We start from the raw sequence: 24,003 nt of genomic DNA, 5'->3' as shown, positions 1-24,003 counted from the left end.
TTGGCRCCAGATATATGACCCAATTAATAAATGTTGCAATATGATCTAATTTAACAACTGAGTAGCACTACATCACATCTCAAAGGAAGTATCTCCTATGGTCTCCCAAGATCTTTTTTCCTTCTTTTTTTGCCCATTTTAGTATTATTTTTTCATTCTACATTATTGMGACACATTACAGAACGTAATGCAGAGCAAAATTTCTAGCTCATGAGCCAAGGAAAAAGCAGCAGTTTTAAAGGACATTACCCCTTCAGCTCCAAGAGACCTTCTTCTTAGAAGAACCCTCTAATGCAGGCCTTTAAGGCAAGAAAAATTATTGCCACGGTGGAGAGATTCTTGCCAAAGGCAGTGGAGGATAAGGTTTTCAATTTAGGTGGTTCATCCCACAGTTATCTAAATTATACCTGCATCATTTCTGGCTTTTCCTACGGGYAAGAATCAAGATCATTAAAGTCAGCCAGCCATCAACCTTGGAACACTTTATGCTGTGGCAGTAACAGTGCACAATTTCATCCAGAATATGCTAATTAGAGAGCCCAGGAGAAAATACAAAAAGAAGGCTGCAGTATTAGAATAGAGTAGCGACAAAACCAGTGGGTAAAAGTTAGAATGTTGCATTATATTATTATATACCAAACCCAAGACCTGATCTATCTATTTTCCAATTTTCTGCAAATAGTTCCTTTTAAAGATGAAGTTTGAAATGTGAGCCAAGCATTGCAAAATGAACTTGATGAGGGAAAGAAGACTCCTGCCAGGAAGACACCACTTCTTTGTCAGTGTCTGCAGCAGGAGTGATTTGACAAACTGAGCTGCACTGCCAATGACAATAGAACTGAAGCAAAGTAGTTTGTACAATGACTTTGTAATTTCCAATCAATAAGCACTTTCAAAATATTCTGCCTGTCTTTTTATCCCTGTGGGATTCTTGCAGACCAGACCACCGACATCTAAGGCTCTGATTTCTGCTCTGAATAAGAACATACAGCGCATGCATACAGATAGCAGCAATTTAAAAGTATATTCTCAATTCACTCAGCAAAGCTACATAATAATAGGACATTTTGATTTACTGCAGTTCTGGAATCAGATCTTCCATTTGAATCACACCAAAGTCAGTTCTTGAGATCAAACAGTAATAAAGAGGCATAGTTACTATTAYAGTAATTTTCAGTAATCAATATAATTCCATTAGAAGAGCTTTATGGTCTAAATGGTTTGTCAGCTTTTCCTTTTGGTCTTTTTTTTTTTTAAAACTAACTCGTAAGACTGAATGCAAAATAACAGCTTAATGTCAAATTCGAGATCTTTCTAAAACAAAAAAGACCTCTGAAATCTCTGGTACAACATCAGAGATACACAGGGAAAGTTCATCTTTCAGCATCATACTCCATTTAGGRCTGGAAATGCTGAATGCCTGGGTATAGCTTGCCAACAAGAATAAGCYATGAATTTTGTCATTTAGAATTAAAAAATGTCTTCTATCTCAAGTTAATTATGCTATCAYATGATGGCTTTCCTCTACAGAAGGTTAGTCAAGCAAATCCTCTCTTCATCTTAACTCCTATTAAGCACAGGGTAATACATAAGCACAAGCTATAATTCCATATTTTACAGCATACAGTGCCAAACCTAACACTGATGCCATATTTAATTTTAATTGGGATCTCATGGCCTGTAAAAGAAAGAAAGGATGGAGAAAAAAAGCCCAAGCATGGACAACAGCCTGAWGTTTGGGTAGATACACAACTGCAGTCTAGATGTTTGCTTTTGCCATGTGTMAGCACATTTTCTGCATCCCAGTGTGTTTTTGTAGACGGGCAGTCTTTGGTACTGTTCATTTCTCACAATGTTTCACATATTTGAGAGATCTGTTCGCAAGAATAAAAACCCTCCTCCAACAATCACACCTYGCAGCAGCCTCACACTCCAACAGCTCCATCAGTACCACACATAGATCCTTTCCAAGGACAAAACCATCCCTCACAGCCCTTCCTGCCCATTCCAAGAAGTAAAAAGGAAGAGACTGACATTTTTCTCAGCACAAGCTACAGACTTTCTCAGGCTTCTGSTCTCCCCTGTGGCCAGCTGCATTAGGGCTTTTCCAGAGCAGTCCCAYTCCTGCTCTCCCACTGGGATGGGTTACACACAAACACAGCACGGACTCTCCAGGACGATCTGTACACTTAGGGAACACAGAGCACTAATGCCCRCATTTATCACCTCGAACCATGTTGAAATCCTCACGTCTCTTGTAGYATTACCAAGAGTATCTGACATCTCTCCCCCTCCTTGCCAGCAACAGTAAACACTCCTAGGATTCATCTTCCTCAAAAATGTTCCTGCTTTTTCTCCACCAGATACAGGAGAGGTTTTACACAATCACCAGCTCCCCACCCCCATCTTCCCATTCAGCTTTACCATGGATCTGTATCCCAAATACCTATCACTTGCTTCATTCACAGCAACTAAACAGGTAATAGCTCAATGAAGGCCATTTATAAAGCTTTAATATAAACTGTCTCATGAAACAATTTATATAAAAATATTATCCAGAGCAGAAAGAATAAGTAGCAATATGTGCATACAAGAGGAAATGAATGTGAAAGGACAGGAGAGGGAACAAGGAAATGSAACTCTGTTCCATCAGATATTCCCTAGGGAATCAGTCTTTCATCCGAGCCCATGAACAGGAAGCCAGCTGATGCAGTCAGACTGGAAACACATCTACATCAAGGACTGCTGTCCTAAGCAACAACTGCCTGCAYAAATGGGCAAGTCAGTGCTGGTTTCCACACATAAGCCTGAGAATTCAGTGCAGAACTCTGAATTTGCCAGTGAATAATCCTGACAGCTCCAGTCAACTATTTCTTTTTCTGGTTGTACTCTTTGTTCTTGGCTACAACCAGAGCAATTTCTAGGTTGAYAAACATCCCTCACAATTATTCTTTTCCTTAATGATCAACAGCCTGATGTTTGGGTAGATACACAAACTCTGTGTAGAATTACATTTCTGCTGCTCTTGCTGCTCACTGTTAACTGAGCATGCAGTGTGCTGGAGCTTGTTGGTAAAACCTCATAGCTGGTTCTTCTTAAACAGGAATCCAGAGGTGAACAAATCTTGTGTTTCACATCAGCAGCTGAGACCAAGCTCAACCAGACACCAGCAATTTACACTTCTGAGCGGATCATAAAGACAAGGGAGATGAGGAAGTGGAACCCTTGGGATGCCAATCTACACATCAGGATCTTCCAAAACATGAAAATCATGTTTTGCATCAACATACAAGTCCAGACTTCAGAATTTTTCATCATCTGGAGATAAAACCCCAAATAACCCTCTAATATCTTATGAGGATTCTTGTTWAAAAGTATGGATAGATGTATTATGCTGTTAGCAAATTCATGTTGGWTAATTCTTTCCTGAAGGCAAAAACTACATTAGGCCAGACATTAAAGTGACTTTTGTTGGAAAACAGTATTTGAGAAACCACAAGAWTTTTTATCCTTAATTAGGATTCATATAATTTAAAATACAAGTTCTGWAATCTCTTTTCCCAGCCAAAACTTCGAACTTACAGCCAAAAAAAGTTAGAAACAYGACTGCCAAGTTAGTACAAAGCAGTGATAGTTAATAAATACACTTTTTTCTCCCAACCTTTGTGTGAGTCATGATATTAATCTCTGTTCTACACGCACCTAAGTGTTTTTGAATTCCTATCCCCTCTTGACTGCTGTTGTGAAAAGACAGAATTATTAAACATTTATCTCMTATGATGTTACGTTAAAAGTCAACACACTGATAAACTAAAAACATGAATGCAGCGTATTATAAATCTAAGAGCACGCAGTTGGTACAGATCACCCTGGAAAAAAAGAAAACTATTGATAAAACACCAAACAACTGCAGATTTAAAAAAAAAGCTCTTTCAATACTGTTTGTGAGGTCCTGGGATGTTTAAAATATAACTCACAGACTCCATCCTCATGTTTAGAAAGGAGCCATATGTTTCCCTTCACAAATGATCTACAGCTTTGCATCAGACATGGTTAGAGCACAGCAGGTGAACCTGAACTTGTGAACAATCCTCAGTTGTTCCAGTGCAAAGTCTGGCACGTCAGCACCAGCGCCGTGGCAGATTTGAGCGAAGCCACCAACCTTGCACTGGAGAAGGAGYTCATCTCTTGTTGCTCTCTAAGAGCAACTGCATCTGCTAAAGCCACCAGCACCCCTCTGCCCAAACAGCAGCTCACACATACAGGTCTTCCTTGCCTCCTGCATTTCAACTCCCTGTCCACAGGTTTTGTTTGTAATAGTGATAGTTTACAACATCCAGATGAGAATTATGTGGTTTAAAGCACAGTCTGTGGTAGGGAATTGATTTTTATTTGCTTTCAAGTTACTCTTTAATAAAGCAGTAAAAATGAGCAATAGTGAGTGCTATGTGCATGTTTTCTCCCTTTCCTATATTGCACACCCTTCAAATAAYGTGTTTTGTAACAGGCTAAAAAATTCTGCTTTGGTTTTCCTCCATCAGACAGTTAGGAAGTCTAGAAATATTCCACTAAGACAGTATGCTGAAAAAGAGTTATAATTAGTCACTCAGCAGTGAGTGCTGTTTGATAGGTGCTCTGTTTGTCATAAGAGTTTTAAAATAGCAATATTGGTTAAAGCAAATGAAAAGACTGCARTACAGCTGAAACTGCAAGCTGTGACACCAGCAGCCTACCTACTCTGCTAAGGACCAGCTTGGAGTTCTTCTGAGAATGGAAATACATTAAGAATTTAACATGACACTAAAAATGATGTACTTTGGAACCTTGAGGCTTAAACTCTGATTTCCMGACTAGTGCATATTAAAGTATTTTTTGATGATATACAGCACAGATAATAGCTCAAGTCAAAAGTGTTCCCATCAGCAGATCTCATAAAATACAGAACCTCTCTAGCATTATAAGGTCAGAGTAATCCTATCCAATCAAATCTATCCACCAATTTTATCTCTTTTCTCCTTCTGGTTTTGATCATTAAATATAAGTACKATTCTTACTTTAATTCATGAAACTGTTTTCTTGTTTCTATTTTAGTCCTGAAATCTGGTGTCTGTGGTTAGACACAGACTGCAGTTAAGGCTGGTTTAGTTTGTGTAAGGTCTCCATTCCCTTTTCCCACTAATTAACACATTCTCAATTCAATTCACATTTTTCATCTCCAGCTGGTAAGATTTCTTTAAAGAGAGAATTTGCAGTGTGAGCTGAAAGCACTAACAACATATTCAATCAAACGAGCTAAAGTTTAGAGACTTTAAATGCAGAGCACAAAATGCTTTCTACTAACATTTTAGAAACTTCAGCAGCAAAGCRTTGGTATGATTTAAAGAAAATTAACTTTTCTAGCGCTAGTCCATCCTCACACAAGCTGCGCTGCTGTGTTCCATTAGCACTACTGAAATCAATGCAGTGTTAGGAGAATTCGAGTAGTAGTCAAGTGCTTAATCAAAATGCAGCCCAGGGGAGCACTAAGAGCCCCCTTCAGCATTACTAACACAGCTTTGCACTGCAGTGGAAAATATTCACCRGTGGTCTCCTGCACAGCCACCACGCTGGGCTGAGACAGCCAGCTTGGAGGGCACAAAAATCTCCCCACTGCTGCCTTTSTGGAAGGGGCAGAAATCTTAATACAGACCCACAGACAGTGTGGGAAAAGAATAGAATGAATGGGGCACAGTAAACACRAGGCAAAGCACAGCATCACCTTGARGAAGCAAAGCACTGTATGTGCAGTCCCACTCCCTCTCACATCTGGTACTCACTGTGCTCTGTGGGGACAGCCAGCTTGATTTCTGAGGGATGATACATCATGTTAATTAAAGAAAAGCCTGCTCTGGTCCTCTCAAGACAGGAGGGAAGCTTTGGAAATGAAAACAATRTGCAACATCCTAGCTTTTTTAATCTCTTCAAGTACAGAACTATGGCAGAACTGTGGTTGTAGACTAAAACTAACAAGGCTATGGAACAAAATTCATCAGAGAGCCACAGAAACAAATCCACTGATCCTAAGGTCACTTGAGTCTTCCCCTGGCACCTAAAAGGCCTCAGTGTGGCAGCCCCAAGTTCTTCAGGAATAAGGACATGGAAATACCACGACAAAGGTCCTTCTCACCATAGCAACGTTTAAAAAAAGCGCCTTCYTGTAGCATTGCCAAAGCTGCCTTGTCAGCCTGCCTTGCCACATATTCACGAGGGATGCCAGCTATCTGACAGGCATCCAAACCATCATGTCTTAAGTGACAAAGATACACTGAAGTCTGCATCTTAATGAGTGAGTGACTTCAGAGATGTTAAAAGTAAAGTTGTTAAAAGGGAACCGAACAGCCAACACAGCAGAACAAGTTAATGCTCAAGACAGAAAAGCYAAGGAAACTTTGAACAGATAGACCAGAAATGTTCTCCCTCASCATGCAGCACCTGACTGGGCTGCTCTTGGTCTTTGCAAGAGTCCTAAAGCACCAGCTGTGTGCAAGGGGAAGGCTGAGGAGGACTCAGCATAAACCTGCACTCGCTCATTTTTGTRGGATCAAAGGCACACAATTAAAAGCATTCAAAGTGACACTTCTCAAGGCAAAAGAACATTTTGTAAACAACCAGTCTGGCAGACATTTCAGTGCAATTATACTATCTGGGCCATTAGATGGTCATGCTGATCCAAATTTTAGCTACTTCAATGAGCAAGCAAAGAAATTATGATGATCACCTCTAAAGGAACCCATCCCACTATACAACACACTAACCCCACCCCCAAAGATCCAAAAAATCACATGAAGAAAACAGAGGACTGATTCTCTGATCATGTTCGCGCAAGCAGATTGTCCTGATGAACTATTTTAGTGCAATTATGTCCCACAAAAATCAAGCATTTCTTTTATCGTTAGAAAAGCACAACTGTTAAAAACCAAGTTGTCTAAACCAAAGTGATCCTGTGCCTGTCACATGGACCCAAAGTTGCAGCCACAACAGTAGCAGCCCTGTAGCTCTGCTTGAAAGTGCCACAGTTTTGTATTTCCCCATTTCCGTTTAATCATCTCTACAAGAGCAACTTTAAACTTCCTCAGGGTGTCATTTGCAGCAGTGCCTCAAAGCTTCCTGTTCGAAAAGCTGATGAAAACTCTCATCTCCTAGGCACCCAAAGTTTAGATTAATACTTTCCTGTGTGCATGGGAATATATTACTTCCCACAAATGTAAAAAGGATGGCTATCAAATATCTCAGAAGCTTTTCAGATACAACTCAGATAAACAGAGAAGAGAGATAGGGGGGAATATGGTTTTATAGCTTTCAAAACCATCAGCCAAAGCTTTATAAGCATCTTTATTAACCATTCGCTCTTTCAAAAACAAAATAGAGGCTCTGAAAAAGCAGTTGAAAACTGTCAGTATCAAAACTACCARATTGTTTGATGGTTCTGTGGAAGGAAGAAGAAAAAGCAAAATATGCTTACRATTTTACACATGGATCTAAAAAGGAGGAAAAAAAAAGTAACACTTCAGCTCCCACTCAAGATCCCCAAGTGTTCACAGCTTTGCTTTTCAACATATTCCRTGCAGCCTCACCCTCTAGCACAAGTCCCATCCTCAGCTCCTCTAGGATTAAAGATATTTATGCTACTAAGAGCTCCCGCTCYACTATCCTTTTTATACAGCCAARAAGAGAAAAAAAGCWGCTTTGCTCTTGGGCTTCCATTAAYGAAGGATTCCACAAAACTACYTTCAGAGGGAGAACTAGGTGTAGTRCCACACTAAAGCTACACACAGAAAGTGTAGGAATTCACATTACAGTCTGCACATACACAACAATTAGACTGAGAGTCACCGAATCTGAGACTGGTTTGGGTTGGAAGGGACTGTAAAGACCATGTTGTTCCAATCGTCTGCCATGGGCAGGGACACCTTCCACTACACCAGGCTGCTCCAAGCCCCATCCAGCCTGATTTTGAACACTTCCAGGGACGGGGAATCCACAGTTTCTATGGACAACCTGTGCCAGTGCCTCACTATTCAAACAATTTATTCGTAATATCTGATCTAAACCTGCCCTCCTTCAGTTTAAGGCCATTCGCTCTTGTCCTATTACTCCATGCACTCGTAAAAAATCCCTCCCCAGCTCTCCTGTAGCCCCCTTTAGGTGCTGCAAGGGGCTCTAAGGTCTCCCCAGAGCTGAGCAGCCCCAGTCTCTCAGCCTGTCTTCAATAGGGGAGGTGTTCCAGCCCTAGAATCAAAACTCAAAATGGAATCAAAAGAAAGTTTCAGTTCTCCTACTTCAGAGACAGCTAACTTACAGTCTTTGCTAAATCCTCAATAATTCCAACTACTGTTATCACTTTCTTATCATGAAGGAGCCTAATCCAGATGGATTTTCCTCAGATCCTTTTATCTGCCAAAAACTCTCTGCRCCACCACAGAGTGATATTCCCACAGCAGATTTCACCACTGCTGCCTCAGTTCTACATCACATTTGATAGCCAGATGTGGAACAACTTAAAAGACAAAAACTTCGTTTCATAACTTGAAACAAAGACAGATTTATTTTTTTTCAAAACTGCTAAACAGCTTGATTATTTCTCATGCCAGCAGTTATTTTTCTYCTGCTGTCAATCTCTTTCAGAGAAGTTACTGCTCATTCCCTCAGCAAGTAAATTACAATGGATTATAAACTCCAGGTTACAACATGTTCTGGCCCAACACTGGATGCCATTAGATTTTGTGGCCCATCTTGCCTTACACAAGACTACATTCTATTTTGTTAAATGCTGTTTAAAAAAAACAACAAAAAAAACCCCTTCGGTATTTATTAACTTCTATACTTGAAGAAAGGCCTTGGAAGGAGAAATGCTGATTAGTCATCATAAACTCTGCTTTTCCTAGTTTGCAGATAAGTAATATTTTTTTTTTAATGGAAGTGTTATTACTCTTATTATTTTAATACTTAAAATGCACAATGAAGAAAAGCCCATAGTATATTCAGATTGACCAGTCTAACCTGCCATCAGAGTCACTTTTGAATTGTAAGAAAAATACTGTGTTTTGTTCCTGAATTTGTCATAATCAGCAGTGAGGATTATTACAGCATAACCACCTTCCTGTCATTCTATATCTTATTTTATCATTGCTATCTACTCCAGTAGTATATAAAACAGTAACCTTTACCCAAGGTCAGTGAGGACAAAAGGCAGAGCACAGGATGATTTGTGACTCCACTCCTTACTACCAAGGTTCACAAGGAGTATCAGGAGATTCCAGGGGAACATGAAGCCTGAGTCATTTCAGAAAGGCTTTCCATAGGTAAAGGGGCATGGCTGTACAAATTACAGAATCAGAGGTCTCAGTGCACTGTGAAATCTCAATCCAAAGGCAATAAATGCATGATGTAGCTCTACTGGAAGCAAAACTCTCATTGCAAACTCTGCTAATGACACTGCACTGTTTCGCTGACAAATGAGGCTATAAAATGCTTAATTTACTTCAGCCCTTTAAGCAGCAATTCAGGGGGAAAAAATACCCAAAACAACCTCAAGACGCCTTTAAAAAAATCACCTCAATTATTCAACATGATGTTAATCGTATGCTCCACAAACATGATGGTTGTCCAGMCAAAAACACCAGAATTATTAACAATGGCTGACATGACTTTGTCCAAAGTCAGTGTTAAAACTGGTAAAGAGATGAAGGGTAATCCTGACATGTTTGCTTTGTGATCACTACATAGTGTAACAGCTGCGTGYTGTAAAGAAAAATATCACCTGTATTTGTAAATATTTGTCTTTCARTGCCAGTAAAATGACAAACTGATGGGTAACAAAATGCCTTCACCACAATTTTCAGATTGCCTCAATTGCTCTAACATAATATAAAAGTGACATTGTTGAACTATTCCAGACAAAACCAACACTGGTATTGTAATCACAGTGTCCTCACCCAGCTTAGTTTCAGAACAACTCCTTCTTATCAGAGAAGATATTAATATGTTCATTACACCAAAATCATATGGCTTCCAGAATGTGCTGTCAGGAAACTGCCACGAAGGAAGAAGTAGAAACAAATTTTTCATTTCTATTTGGGCACCTCTGGTCTGGGTAATTGCCACTGATTGCTTCAAATGGATGAGGAGCAGGCACTTAGCACAGTGATTAGCTTCAAGGTCTCCCCTAACCCTTGGTACTCTTCAGCCCAGAGAACCTGAGCAGTGCCATTATCCAGGGCCATGAGAATGAGACATTGATCGAACCTTGAGAAACTGTTACCTAAAGGATTTTCCTGTTGCTGCTGTTTAATGGTTGCTTCAGACATTTTAAACTCAGTGTACCAAGAGTCAAGGGTAAACCTAATTGTGTTCTTTGCTACAGAGCAAGCCTCAGGCAGACAAAGCTATGCAAACATTGCAAACTCAAAACTCTTACCAGGCTCCTTGAGTGTTGCTCCTGAATACCAAAATTGTGAATCTAACTCACTCCAAGAATAACAAACAACAYTCAAATCACCCTAAGAACTGATGAAAGATGTTTCCTATTCAGGTAAGAACAATGAACCTTCGCCTATAAATCTGAAAGCAACAACATGTGGATGCGTGCTCCAAGTATCTGTAAATCTAAGGAAATAACAGCATCAAGTCTCTTTTGTCCAGCTACAAAAAGAAAATATACAGGGATGTTTTTTATTTTATATATGGCCCAGAAACTCCAACAATGCTGTTCTCGCTCACTTTCCATCTCAGTGGAAGTTTTTTCAACCAAGATCTTGTKCTGGTTGCCTTGTGTCAGGAGCATGGCTCACCCTGTGAGCACCCTGCAAGCACTGCACCTCTTCAGGTACTTGTTACTGACCTGCCTTCAGTTTAACCAAGAGAGATGGGGGGAGGGAAAGGTCTGTCTGACYAAGAGATAACATGATTTTAGCACCTTGGTACAGATAAATGAGCTAGGACTGAGCAGCTGAAAGCAACTCTGCTGCCATGCTGTCATCAGGCAATCACTTGCAAATCTACTTTCCTAGACTTGTTCCAGCAGCATTTCCCTACCAAAGGTAGCATTTACTTCTCTATTTTGACCAATTTAAGCAAGCAACACATTCTCAATGGAAGTATTTGTTTTTTCAGGAAACTCAAGGGCAGACAACACATAGGAGCATTATCAAACTATTCACCAAGTTGCCTTAACTCTTCTGCTCTGTTCTCTTTTTGGAACTGCAAAGATCATGAGACTCAGACCTTCCTATGAGTCAGGACTGTTTTGACTTGGTGGCAGAACAAAGCAGCCTATTCACTGAAGACAAAATTAATGACTTCAAATGTCATCTCAAAACATGTTTTTGTTTTAACTGAAGGTAGTAGGTAGGTGATCTCTCTGTATCAAATCCTAAGAGCTGTYAACATTGTAGGGAAAGGAATTTTTAAATCATGACCAGTAACAAATATAACAAATACTTTCTTTCAGTTAATAACCAATGAAGTGTATATAGTGGTATGGCAGAGCAGATTGATACCAACCCAAATAATCAGGCTYAGAGTGGAAACACCTCCCCAGTTTCATCATTCTAAAGTGAAACCATTTAAAGCATGAAACAACTACTAAAACCAGGTAGATTATTCACTTTAGCGGAGAATTTCATTTTCTTTGAGTTACCACAGAAGAAAGATCTTTCTCTGAGCTTGGACTTCAGACTGTTATTGATAAAGGCTAGACTTTGAAGTTTGTTATCCAAGATATTTCAGATATCTAACACTGACAAATCATGTGACGTTCAAGAGAGAAAAAGTACAGATTAAAACAGCCCATAAATAATTTCACTAATTGTCATACACACCTGCTACATTAAGCTTTTCAGCTGCTCCTAAGCTGGGAGCAGAGGTGGTAGTATTGTTGGTCGAGTTTGCTCCTGTTCCATTAAGTACAAGATTTTCCACCTTGGAYTCCAACTTCCCAATGCGCTGCAAGATATTATCCAGCAGGACAGCAAGTGTCTTCTTCAAATCTGCAAATGAGAAGTTAAACTGCTTAATAATGCAACACACACTTGTCAGACAGAATCAAAAAATAGGTACAAGAATGAGACTGGAGAGATATAGATAAGAGAGAGAGAGACTTTCTCAGTGCAAATCTTTTCCATTACCAGCTCTATGCRCTCATGTTCCCTACTTTGCTCAGCCTCAGATACAAGTTTCTCTAGACATGGARCTTGTCATCCTGTCTATTTTACAAAGCACAATGCAACTCATATAAAGTGTATCTACATTCAAGGTGAAATGTGAGCCTTTATGGGAACAGAAAAATGCTTGCTTTGCAATGGCTCAAGTAATAAGAAGCTGCTTAAAGAATAATGAGTCTAAACCTAAATCCATATTCAAGCATTATCAAAGGAACAGTCTGTTAGATGCTCAGTCACCTGGGAACAAAAATCCCCTTCCCAAAAGGGACAGCTTTGAGCCAGTACAAAAACATTCTCCTGCATCTCCTCCCCATAACCAGCTTCTGTGCGGGCAAATAAAAAAAAAAGTAATAATTTTTCTGTCATGTTCACAAAACACCAAAATTCATGTTTCTTTTCTTCAGCCTGTTGGTGATTGTCTCTATTTGGTCTGACATAGCACTTCCTTGGCATGAAAAGCAATGAACAATGACATGAATTTGCATATCAAATGACAACACGGAAGGAGTTTTATGATTTTTTTTTCTCTGGCTTTTATTTTGTTCAGACTCCTTGAAGGAACACAGTTTGGCAAGCTAAAAGAACTGTGGACAAGAGGAGAAAACTAGACCACTACCACACTAAACTGTAATTATAAAGGCAACAAGCCAAAGAASATGAAATTATTGCCCTTCATTTGTTTACCCTTGTAAAGATTAAAGAATCTGGCAAAAGGAATTTACATTATTTTTCCTTTTATTTACATAAAATAATTGTATGTGTWTTGGTATAATATATCTTCTGTTTCACACAACCTTAGAATCAAATAACTTTCTGAKGTGTAATAGAAAACTTCTCCACACATCTGAAGAGATTCCACASTCTCTACATCAGTTGTGTTTCTGCCATTTGCATTCTGTGCTTTTCAAAAAATTTTTCCCATGACTATCTCAATTCTTGTGCAAATGAGAGACTAAATAAGAAAATGCTCTCACTTTAGAAAGCTTATATTTCTTTTCTCCAAACATAAGGAGAGTTTTATTTATTCCATGGTGCCATAAAGAAGGCCTTTCTCATTGTAACTGTGTTTTCCTTTGAGCTGTAAAGACCAGAAGGTGGAATCTAAAGCACCAGTCCACACATCTGGAGTATTTTAAAGGGTGTCTAGAAATCATTTAATGGTACAATGTGCAGAAGAAAAGGAAACTCTGGACTTGACATGAATGAAACCACAATACAGAAGGATGAAAAAATGTAGGAAATGTAGTAAAATAATTCAGGAAACAGCAAGGAAGAAATGCAGAATACATAAAGGCACACACAGATCATAAGCACTAAAAATGGTTCAAATTTCTTGTTTTTTAATTCTGATAGCAAAACACTGATAAGGAGAGACAGCTTGTCAGAACAAAAAGGCAAGTGGAGGCTGGTTTGAGAAGGGGGGGCAGAAACACTGACTCACAGAAYTTTTGTAAAACAACTGTTTTACTGCTATATTCACTGTGTATATCTGAACTATAACTTTTAAAAGGAAAATGTTTGATCCACCTACCTGACAGGTGAATACATGGTAGAAAGAAAAAGTGAGAAAGTAAACAAGCTGTGTGACCACAATCAAGGAACGACTTTTGGGTGGGTAAAAGCAGCCAAATCAAGCAAACATTAAATTTATTCTTGGACACGGAAATCATGATTGTGCCCACTTAAAGCAATCAGAGAATAAGATTAAGGAAAATAAAAAGGCTAAATAAGCAAGAGCGTTAAGTTTCACAGAATAGTGAAGAAACCTCTACCAATTATTATTAATATCAGTCATTAATSTGTTTGTTTCTTAAGAGCTAATCTCATTATTTGCTAGCAACAAGTCATTTGGAATGCCAAACAGGACAAATTAACTTATTTATTCAATAATTACCTTACCCAATTTGATAAAGTATTATTTAATATGGTGTTATTCAGTCACTGTAGTGCTTTTGCCTGTAATATTTTACATAACTACCATTATTTTGCATCTTTCCATACTACTTTGTTGAAAACACCTGGCCAAACTTAAATTTTAAGTCTTTAATCTTAATAACCTCCTCAGCCATGGAGTTGAAATTTCTACACAAACCTTAGCTTTCCCTTCACAGAAGTGTTACAAAGTTACTTCACCCACTTCTAAATGCAGTTTAACTTCTCCTCGGGAACTTGACCAGCGTTTGGAGGCAAGTCAGCCTCTTCCTCAGCAGGATTTGGAACAGGAAATTAATGCCACAGGCAACAAGCTGCAGGGGAATTTACCTTATGGATATCCTGTGCCCTCAGACCTCACTCAGGCACATATTAATGACTTCAAAACCTGAAGCCRGATTGTTTGGCATTTGTTGTCCATTTTCTTCTTCAATTCACCTACCGCCGAGCACCTGCCCAGTAACAGGACAGCGGTGATGGCTACACAGCAGATTAAGTTYTGTTTTATGCCTAATCACAGAATCCTCTAGGGATCTCTACTTGCTCAGGAGATCCTCAACCCAAATATTGATCGAGTACCACTCGATTTTGCTTGTGTTGTTTTGTAAGGCTACAGTTCCAGCATAGTTCAACATGCAGCCACAAATCAGGAGTTACAGAATGAGGGCAGGTTATTATTTAAGCAGTGCAGCAATAGATTTGTTAGCTATGCTGGGGATAATAATCTSAGGTTTACAGGAAAGCAAAAGCACACAAACTCAAAGATTTGCTTTTCAGAGGAAAAAGGAGCTGTGACAGAAACAAGACACAGAGAGGATCTTCAAGCATATTTGCACTGCATGCACCAAAAAGTAAAGAGTTTTAAGAGAAAACTAGAGACAAAGGTGCAGCTATTATATCTATCTGTGCATCCCAGTCTATATTCTTTGCCTAAGCACACAAAAACTATCAAATCTATTTCTTCAGCGCTGAATATTAAGACAACTATAAAAGAAAACATTTATTTAGATGACTAATTAGTTTTCCAAACAGCCTGAAAGTGCATAGGTACATAGGAAAGAAAGCGAGTCTAAAAAATGCTAAACGCGTAAGGTGTATTATGTGATCTTTACAGAYCGAAAAGGAACCACACCCAACCTGAAATTTGATGATATTTTTAATTCAGTAATGTTTTCTGGTAGTATACTTCKCTCTTTTCTGCTCGTTTTGTCTGACACGTGCACAAAAACTTATCTCCCATATACAAACTGGAAAAGAGTAGGCATTGAAACCTACTGCCAAATGAGGTGCTGAAACTCAAGAGTTTTCTGCCCTGAGGCAAATAGGATATACTTAAGCTTAATTTAGGATTATGCCAGATAAATAAACTTAAACTTTAAGTAAATTGAGTGAACAAAGAAGTGAAATGGGACAGAAGAAGAAATAAATATAGCTGGCCTTCATTTTATAACTACAGCAAGTTTTTCTACAAGAAATTTCTCAAATCACTGAAACGAAAACTGAAAAGCCTSCAAAGTTTCTCAGAAACACTAAAATAGTTTTTCAAAACTGAGTTTTAAAAAATAACCTAAGGCATACTAGACAGAGCTATTAGACAGATGTAATAAAAATTAGCGACAGCTTCACTTCCAAGTCACTGGAAATGTAAAATTTGTCCCACTTCCTACTTACGAGGGAAGACCATTTTCTCCACCAGTACAGAAAAGGCACAGGGTAAAGTACTGCCAGTCGAGCAGCATTATGAARTAAAATGTTTGTACAATTGAGGAAAAAGCCTTAATCAGATAATCAAGGAATCCAGAGAACACACTTACCATATGCTGTCACTGTCCCAACATAAGGCCCATCAACCACATTTTTATTTTCTTCAGCTAATGCYTTGATGTATCTTTTGCTGAGTTCCAAAATTTGCTCACGCAGGACTGAACTGCTTTCGTGTTGTGTTTGCTGCTGAATGGTAAAATGCAGAAGCATCATTCCCCAAATAAAACCAAAAGTCACCAGAAAAAAGCCAAGTTTCTGGGAGGACAGCTTCCATGGAGAGAATGCCATGATTCCCAACAGCTTCACACAGTTACTACARAGGTTCCTAAAGCATGAAGCCAARCAGCAAGTTCATGGTCCATGTATATAAATATCACAGAGCAGGACTCAGTCTTATTCCAACTCCTTTGTCAACACATATCCAYRTTTCAGTTCCATCCTGTTGGGAGAGGAAAGAGAAAAAGCACAGTTAGCACACCTGACGTTTTTACTAGCCACATCAGGTCTCCCCTTTAACYGGTACAAACCAGGAGCAGACAATATGTTTGCTTTGTAAATGTTTAATTTGCATGTCTCCTCATTGTACTGTAGTAGCCAGAGAAAAAGAAGCTGAGAAAAGCACTGGAAAGACAACAAAGCAGGAGCGATGTGCCCGAGCAGGTGGAGAACACCTCCCAGGATCTGGATCAAATTCCCTGCCTGAAGTGGTTTCTAAGCTGTGTTTCAAAGTAAGGCTGCTGTTACATATTTATTTTTGTGTGTGTACGTAAAACTTTGCGATGTTGCCAGTGCAGCAATTTAAGACAATTCTCAATGTAATTCAGTTCTCAGAAAACAAGTAATTTTAGCTGGCAGTGACACTGCTCGGAGCTCCTGGCAAGAGCTACAGCATATGGCTAGATAGGTGATCAGGAAATCAGAYTCCCTCAGGGGTAAAGAGGAAAAAAGAAATCTACATTATTTAAGCCAATACACTCTCCTGGCTTCCTCTGCAAGCAGTCGGGAGGCTGGAATGATCTGCTGCTCCTGTGTGGCCTCTGCCGTGCATAGTTACTCCTTATTCATAAAACATACTCCAACGAGTTYGCTCTTTGCAACTAAATTGAAAACACAAACTTCTGGATGCTACAACATGTCTTTTGTACAGAAACTAATATTCTCAGAGCTTTCCCTACACAKGGGAAAAAGAACTGTAATAAAGGCCTTCAAGACACAGTAGGACCAACTGTTCAAGGTAAACTCAATTATAAAACCTGCCCTAAACAATCCAAAGGCAAGAAATGGTCTGTGGTGAGAGTTAGAGGCAGGGTCCTGAGCTGAAAGTTCAACTACAAGAGAGGTAATTAAAAGGTAATTAAGTGCAACCTATCATGTTAGAACACAGATTTGGTAAAATGTTATCCTTTTAACTTCATAATGCTCCCAGACAGGATTAGAGAACATAATGTTCCCCTCCATTCTGCGCTCGCACMGATAATGCAGATGTTGCTGTGTTTTAATAGGATAATTACTCAGATGCCTGCTAGCAGTGCTCCCTGCTTGCTAAAATCCCCTGTAGATCTTCCAGTTGGACCAGGAGTTCTGCAGCAGGACAGAAACACCTTTGGAGCACTCATCTTCCAAAAGGTCTTGAGTGTACACAATTCACATCATTGATCCAGATTTGTTGCAGAATTGAAGCTGCATTGTTTAAACCAAAAGCAGGCAAGGCAGACACCGTCCYGTGCACTCACAATCTGCAGCCATCTTGTGCTTAAGGCAGAATGGTACAGAGAAATTAATTGCGAGCACAGTGAAAAACATTATAAAGCCCTCAAGCTGACTTTTTTTTCGTACTGAAAGTACCTCAATTAAGAAAATTAAAAGTCTCCACAGAAAAAAAAGAAGGACTCTGTTTAATGCTGCTTTCCATAAACTTCAGATAATTTTCCAAGAAATGGCAGGRAGAAGTTTTACTTCTTTCTGCTTATTTAACTACAGCCTTGGGATATTTTTTGKCTGACAGAGCAGTAGGATATTGTTATTTCATTAAAAACTGGAAGTTTTACTATTCTTTTGCAATATTGGGTGCAATAAAATATAGTGATTTCCATACTTTAAAATAACATCACAACTTTAAAAAGGAAACTAAAATATTMAAGATAAACTCCCTCAGTAACTTAATTTCATGTAAGCATTGACAGCATCCTCTACAGCAGTAAGATCTGTGGTTAAACAGTCAGTATTTCTTCCCCAATTATCACTTGTTTGTGAAGCAGACAACACTGAAAAAGAAAGTAAACCTATCACCACCATATTTTAACAGACAAGTGCTAAGGATTGTTTATGACTAGTTGTTTAGGGGAAAAAAAATCTCTGAACATAATTGACATTAAAAACAGCAATTAAAAATCCAAGTGTTTCACAGTTTTATTTTTAAAGTTCTAGAACAGAAAAGAAGATGATATAAGAAACAGCATAATGGAAYTGAACTATGAAAATTATGTACTTAAATACAGTTGTTGACTTCTCTGTCCTACTTATCAACAGAAAAATAAATCTTAAATCCACTCAAAAACTGTAAGAAGGTAGACAGCAAATATTAAACTTCTGTCTTAAGAAAGGACTAAAATTCATAGACAGATGGAAGAACAGCCCCTGCTACTTCAACAAACAAAAAAAAACCCAAAACCCCAAACATCACCAACCAGCCCTATTTTCCACAAGCAATTCCAGCAGTCTGCAACTTGATGAGTGCCCAACAACATGTACTTAACTAATTAACTTTACAGCACCGCTGGTGGCTGTGGAGGTTTATAAAGTGCACAGCAGAATCCCTGTACTTCCCATGGCACTTCCATGGCCACCTGCACTGGCTTTGGGATATTTTTAATCCCAGACTTGACAGCTGTCAAGGACAGCAACACAACGATTCCCCAGTTAATGATTRCCACATACCGATAATGAGTCATTATTTGGTACCTAAGTGGACAGTGGACAGAAGACATCAAGGGGTGATGTGGGATGCATGAAGACAGCAGCWCAGAAATGTCTCTGTGTGTTTCTGCTTTGACAGGAAATTAATAACTGAACTGAGCAAGAGCTGAAGCAATAAACCCACATTTGTCTGCTATAATCACTGATGGATTCTGACTGTCAAGTTATCTCTCTGCCCATACCAAGTAGGACATTCCAAAACTTCAGGGGGTGAGTTGTACTTCCCTCATTCTCCTGCACACTCTTTAAATGTTCCCAAAGGAGACAATCCTGTTAATTACTAATGCCCTTTCCTAGTCTGGTGTCCAAATGCACATATCTACAGAGGATATGAAAACCTTATTTGTTTGTGTCTCTAAGGAGTGAGAGGGGCTTTTTTTTGCACCCCGCCCCCCCTTCTTTTTCAAGTTTTGGAAAGATGTGGTCCCACTCTCAGACATCTTTTGAAATAATTCCAGCACCCTCTGGACACTGGTTGTTGTTATAGTTGTGAGTTTTTTGTGAAACTGTTAGGAAAAAAATTACTCTTGACTTAGTCAGAGCAGCTTATGTACAAAAACTAAACACCAAGTGTGCAAACCAGCAAAATCCCACCACAATGGAACCAACATACTGCGGGGGGGGGGGGGGGGAAAGCAGGATGCTGCTTGCATTTTTAAGGGTTGTTTTTAAGCAGACTAGTTACATCTTCTGTGAAAAACATACCACAATTTAAAACACAACTGCCTCTACTCTGAACACAAATGATTCCTATATTTCTTTGGAAAAGGGCTAACCTTACATCCGTTTACACAGGCATAAGAGCTTTAAAATACTGAAGTACTATAATAAAGCTTCATTAGAAACACATTTTTTTCTGTTYTGTATTTAATAAACCCCTGTTCAACAGCTGGTCAGATCACCAGTTGGAGAGGATAACATCACCATGCTGATGTCACCACTACTAAAGAAACCTCACATTATTAAAATCATCTCAGATAAGTATTCCAATGTTAAAGTGATCCATACATAGGGGTGCAAACCACCCATTTCTCAGCATTACTTCTTTTTATTTTAATGCTTAAAGTAGAGTACAAACAGTTCATCTTTATGTGACCAGATTTTGGTGACACATATCTATGTATTCGTCTTCACTTTTTAAGAAGGAGAATTAATCATCTACAAGAGATTAAGCAAATCTTTGTAAGTATGTAAATATACACAGCTTGATATTCTCTGTCCAATCTGTACCTATATTAGAAATGGTACTTAGGGTAAGCTTGGAACACCACTRTCCTCAGGATACTCCGGATTAAATCAGGATACTCAGGATTAAACTGTTCATCAGTTGAATGCACCGTTCATCACTAGCTACACAGTTCTAAAACCTTAATTGTTGTAGCCAAAGCAGAGGCTTTTGCACCCATTAAAACAGCAGCTTGAGTGGTATTTAATTATTAGCTTCTTACAAACTCAAACGTAAGCAACCTCACACATCATGACTCGTAAACAACCTACATGCATTTTTCTACTGAGATGCTCAGGAAAAATACTATTGCCATTGCCAGGAAAAGGTCTGCATTCCAATGCCAAATGTACAAGACTCAAATTCTGGCCTCTTATGCTTAAGAAATTATTCAGGAATAATTGTAGGAGCTAGAGCTGGGTACCAGGTGCCTCTTGTTACAGCAWACAGCTTAGATATGAGATAAGATACAGGCTGAGAGGAGAGGTCCCAAAACTGTGATGGTCAATTACTTATCACTATGAGATGCAGCCTTGAATTTTCATAGCAGTAAAGCTGAAAAGGAGGCATTAGAACTGCTAAGCAACAAGAAAAGGCACCTCTGACAGGCCCATCAGGGCCCGTGGCCRTCAGTGTTAAATCCAGGGCTCCAGCTCTGTGGTACCCTGGGCTCACAATTTATAATGAGACTTTTATAGAGTAATTGCTTTGCAATGCAGAGGTAATGACCAGGAATGAGCAAACCCCAGCCTTTAGTAACATGTCAATGTTACTAACGGTCAATGAATATCAACCTGCCCAAGTTCTGTTACAAAGTTTAAAGCTGGCTTAAAAGTGCTTTTTTTCATCAGCCTTCTAAACCTTCAGTTACAGCAATCTCTCATTCTCCTCTTACATATATCCATCCAGACATAAACAATGTGCACTCAGATGCAGCCTCATGCCACTCTGCCTGACTCTGCATTTACTGTACCACAATTGGCTCTGAAAGGTGCCCTTAAACCCCTCACATCATGATCCTAATTCAAATACTGACCTATTTTCCAGATTGTTTCCTGAAGAGGGCAAGCAGCCCTCCTGTTTGCAACTGTTTGATTCTGTAGAAGTTGTTACAGACCAGCCAAGGACAAACACCAAGATATGAACCTCCTCTGTTCTTACCAAGGGCGTGCTAACCTGAAAGCTGACGATAATTCAAGTGTGAAGCCAGYACACGAGAGCTGCAGCCAGCTAACACAGGGGTGAGTGAAAACACCTGCCATATCCCAGACCTTCTCTGCTAAGGGATGCCAAGATAATGCTTCATGCTGAGGCTGATGCAATACATCCTAAAAGGGATAAGCAATCCTCTGAAACCTCTTTTCTAAGAATAATGAGTCCATACTGGGACTGTTACRTCTTAAGAGTTTAAGCCAGACAAACTTCCAGTACACATAAACTAGAATTCCAGGCTGATGTTAACCACAGTCTCCTGCTGCAGCTGCATTGCCCAAACAGATGTGCACCATACCCCAACTGAAAGCAAATTAATTGGATTTCCTGGTATTGCAGTTGTTTATTCCTGCAGGAATATCCCAGCAGATGTCCCACCCCAGTTGGCCAATCTGTGTTCTGAGACAACACAATCCGTGCTGTGACTGTGAGACCGTGCCTTCCCTTGGTCTTTTTGGAGGCTCAGCCTACCTTTYGTCCTTTCAAACCACAGCATGAACAACGGGACAAGCTACAGCCTCCTGCTTAATGCAGGCAAGTGAAATCAAAGAGCAGTCACATGCRCTGCTGGTAGAAGATAAGAAAGGATCAGAGAAAAGAAAAAGAAGCCTGATTTCTGATAAGATTACTGGCATTTAGACACGATGTGTGCTCACACCATTGTCTTCGTACCACACACATTCTGAGCCCAGTACTGACACAGCAGTTAAATAACCAACACACTAAGGAAGAAAACTCCACTTACACGAAACCATCCACACATCTAAACAAAACTCAGAGTCCTCAGTTACACKGAGTGTTCAGAAGCAGTTTAGCTGCTGTTTAGCCACTGACCATGTCAAATGCATAAAGCAGAGGTCAGACAGCAGAACAACCAAAGGCTGAATCTATACCTGCTCAGGGTGCCAAGGGTTGCATCCTGCCTGGCTGGGCCACAGAAACAAAAGACAAACATTCATTTCAACAGGTCAAGCCATAAATTTGAAGCCACCTCAAGACATTTTTGTTAATATTAAAATAAACTTTCTTCATTCAGTTGTGGTCAATCCAGTAAAATGCAGAAGTCTGATAGAAAAGTCTGGAAAGGGAGTAGAACATGCTGGAAGGAGCAGAAGCAGGACAGCAAATCTGATAATACTAACTCAGATCCGCAAATCCTAGCTCTAAGTCAAGGTTTCCAACTGGTTGAAGCTGTACCCATGCCCTACACACCTCCCATCCTCCTCAGGAAGAAGAAGTAGCTGAAAAAAATCATGCAACGATACTAGACTTATGGACATTTTTTGCTAACTACACATTTTATGATTTACGTTCCTTAATATAGAAAATAAATGCATGAAACCATTTCCCTTAACTGTATTATGGAGCCTTAGCTTTGCTGTTCCTTCTGCTGCTCAATTTTATTTTCAGCAATGTTTCTGCCACCCATTCTTTTCTTCTAGCTGACAGATGTCACTGTGTCTTCTCGCTCACCACCCATCTACAGCTGATGTGGCGCCGTGCACYGCGCCTGAAGTGGCAATCTGGGATGCAATTCCATGAAGTGAGAAAAGCGAAACAACACTGGGTCACAACAGAAGCAGCAGGACAGATGRACTGAGGGAGAGTAAGAGYWTAAATACTGCAGGTTTGGGGTTTTTCTAGGCTGGGGAGCCATACTTGCTTCTGTGCATGTGCATGTAGTACAAATTGGCAGGAGGTGGTGGGATGGAAGTTGAAGGAAAGGAAAGCAATCGCTGATAAAGTGCCATAAAAACAAGTAAATGTTCATCTTGAGCAAGCAGCTTGCCTTCACTTTCAAAAAYAAATCCCCCCACTTAGAAACCCCCCCATTTGGGTGGCATCCCACCTTAATTCCCCCAKGTGGGTCTGTGCTTTTGCAGAGAACTGAAATATTTCCAGTTTTCTACCTAGCACATCACTTGCTGTAGTCCAGTCCTGCAGAAATTAAAMCATCAGATGTTTTTCCTTTCATGCTGTTTGCTTACTGTGGTATTTTAGGGAGGAAAGAGTAAAAAAGGGAAGAACACAATAAAGGGAAAAAGGATTAGAGGAAAAYCCATAAAGAAAAATCCTTATGTATTGAAATCCTTATGGTACATACACTGTTTATTGATTAGAAACACTCCAGGCAATGCATTTAAGACCTTAATCACAAACCAACCTGATCTTCTTTCAATAAACTGCATGAATTTTAGGACTAGGAATAGGACTTCAATGAACTTCAGAAAATCAAAAATGCTCCTGACCTTGAACAGACAAAAGTAGTATACATTTTCACAGCCATTTACAGTCAAAGTACAGGGAATATTAATAACCTTCATCTTGCTGCTRCATTAAAACCATATGCCCAAAATAGCATTTTCTCACTGAAAAGAACATTTTGGAATGTTAGCATGCTGACCGAGAGATTAAGAAATAGTTTTTTTTTTCTGGGTTTTAGCTGGGGTTTTTTAGCAAGAAAGTAACTTGCAGAGCCTGAGAGCCCCACTCATCATGTACAAAATCCCTAAAAGCAGYGAAAAAATATCCATGAGACATACTTTCATGGCTTCAAGAGTCCCTGAAGTCCACTGCACAAACAAASCTTTAAGCTACTTCATTAATTTTAATGAATTTTAAAAATAGGACTCACGACCCATAAGTTTTACCACATTTCTAGKGTGGATAAAGTACATACATTTTTCTCTTCCA

The 24,003-nt window shown here is 39.4% G+C and overlaps 1 protein-coding gene across 1 annotated transcript in view; it reads right to left on the bottom strand.

Moving 5' to 3' along the window:
* MGAT5 (alpha-1,6-mannosylglycoprotein 6-beta-N-acetylglucosaminyltransferase) overlaps positions 1-24,003 on the bottom strand; it is a 101,318-nt gene that overhangs the window by 54,016 nt on the left and 23,299 nt on the right. Inside the window, exons 2-3 of the mRNA XM_057366538.1 lie at positions 15,947-16,335; positions 11,859-12,026 (exon numbers count right to left, since the gene is read on the bottom strand). Of these exons, the coding sequence (XP_057222521.1) occupies positions 11,859-12,026; positions 15,947-16,184 (406 nt within the window). The 5' untranslated portion in view covers positions 16,185-16,335. The remainder of the gene's footprint in view (positions 1-11,858; positions 12,027-15,946; positions 16,336-24,003) is intronic.

Source organism: Malurus melanocephalus, unplaced genomic scaffold (genome assembly GCF_030028575.1).
Source record: "Malurus melanocephalus ecotype Western Australia unplaced genomic scaffold, MMel_1.1 scaffold_67, whole genome shotgun sequence".
In the NCBI taxonomy this organism is placed as follows: domain Eukaryota; kingdom Metazoa; phylum Chordata; class Aves; order Passeriformes; family Maluridae; genus Malurus; species Malurus melanocephalus.
The sequence above is the reverse complement of the archived record's forward strand: the minus strand, read 5'-3'. Positions and strand labels throughout refer to the sequence as shown.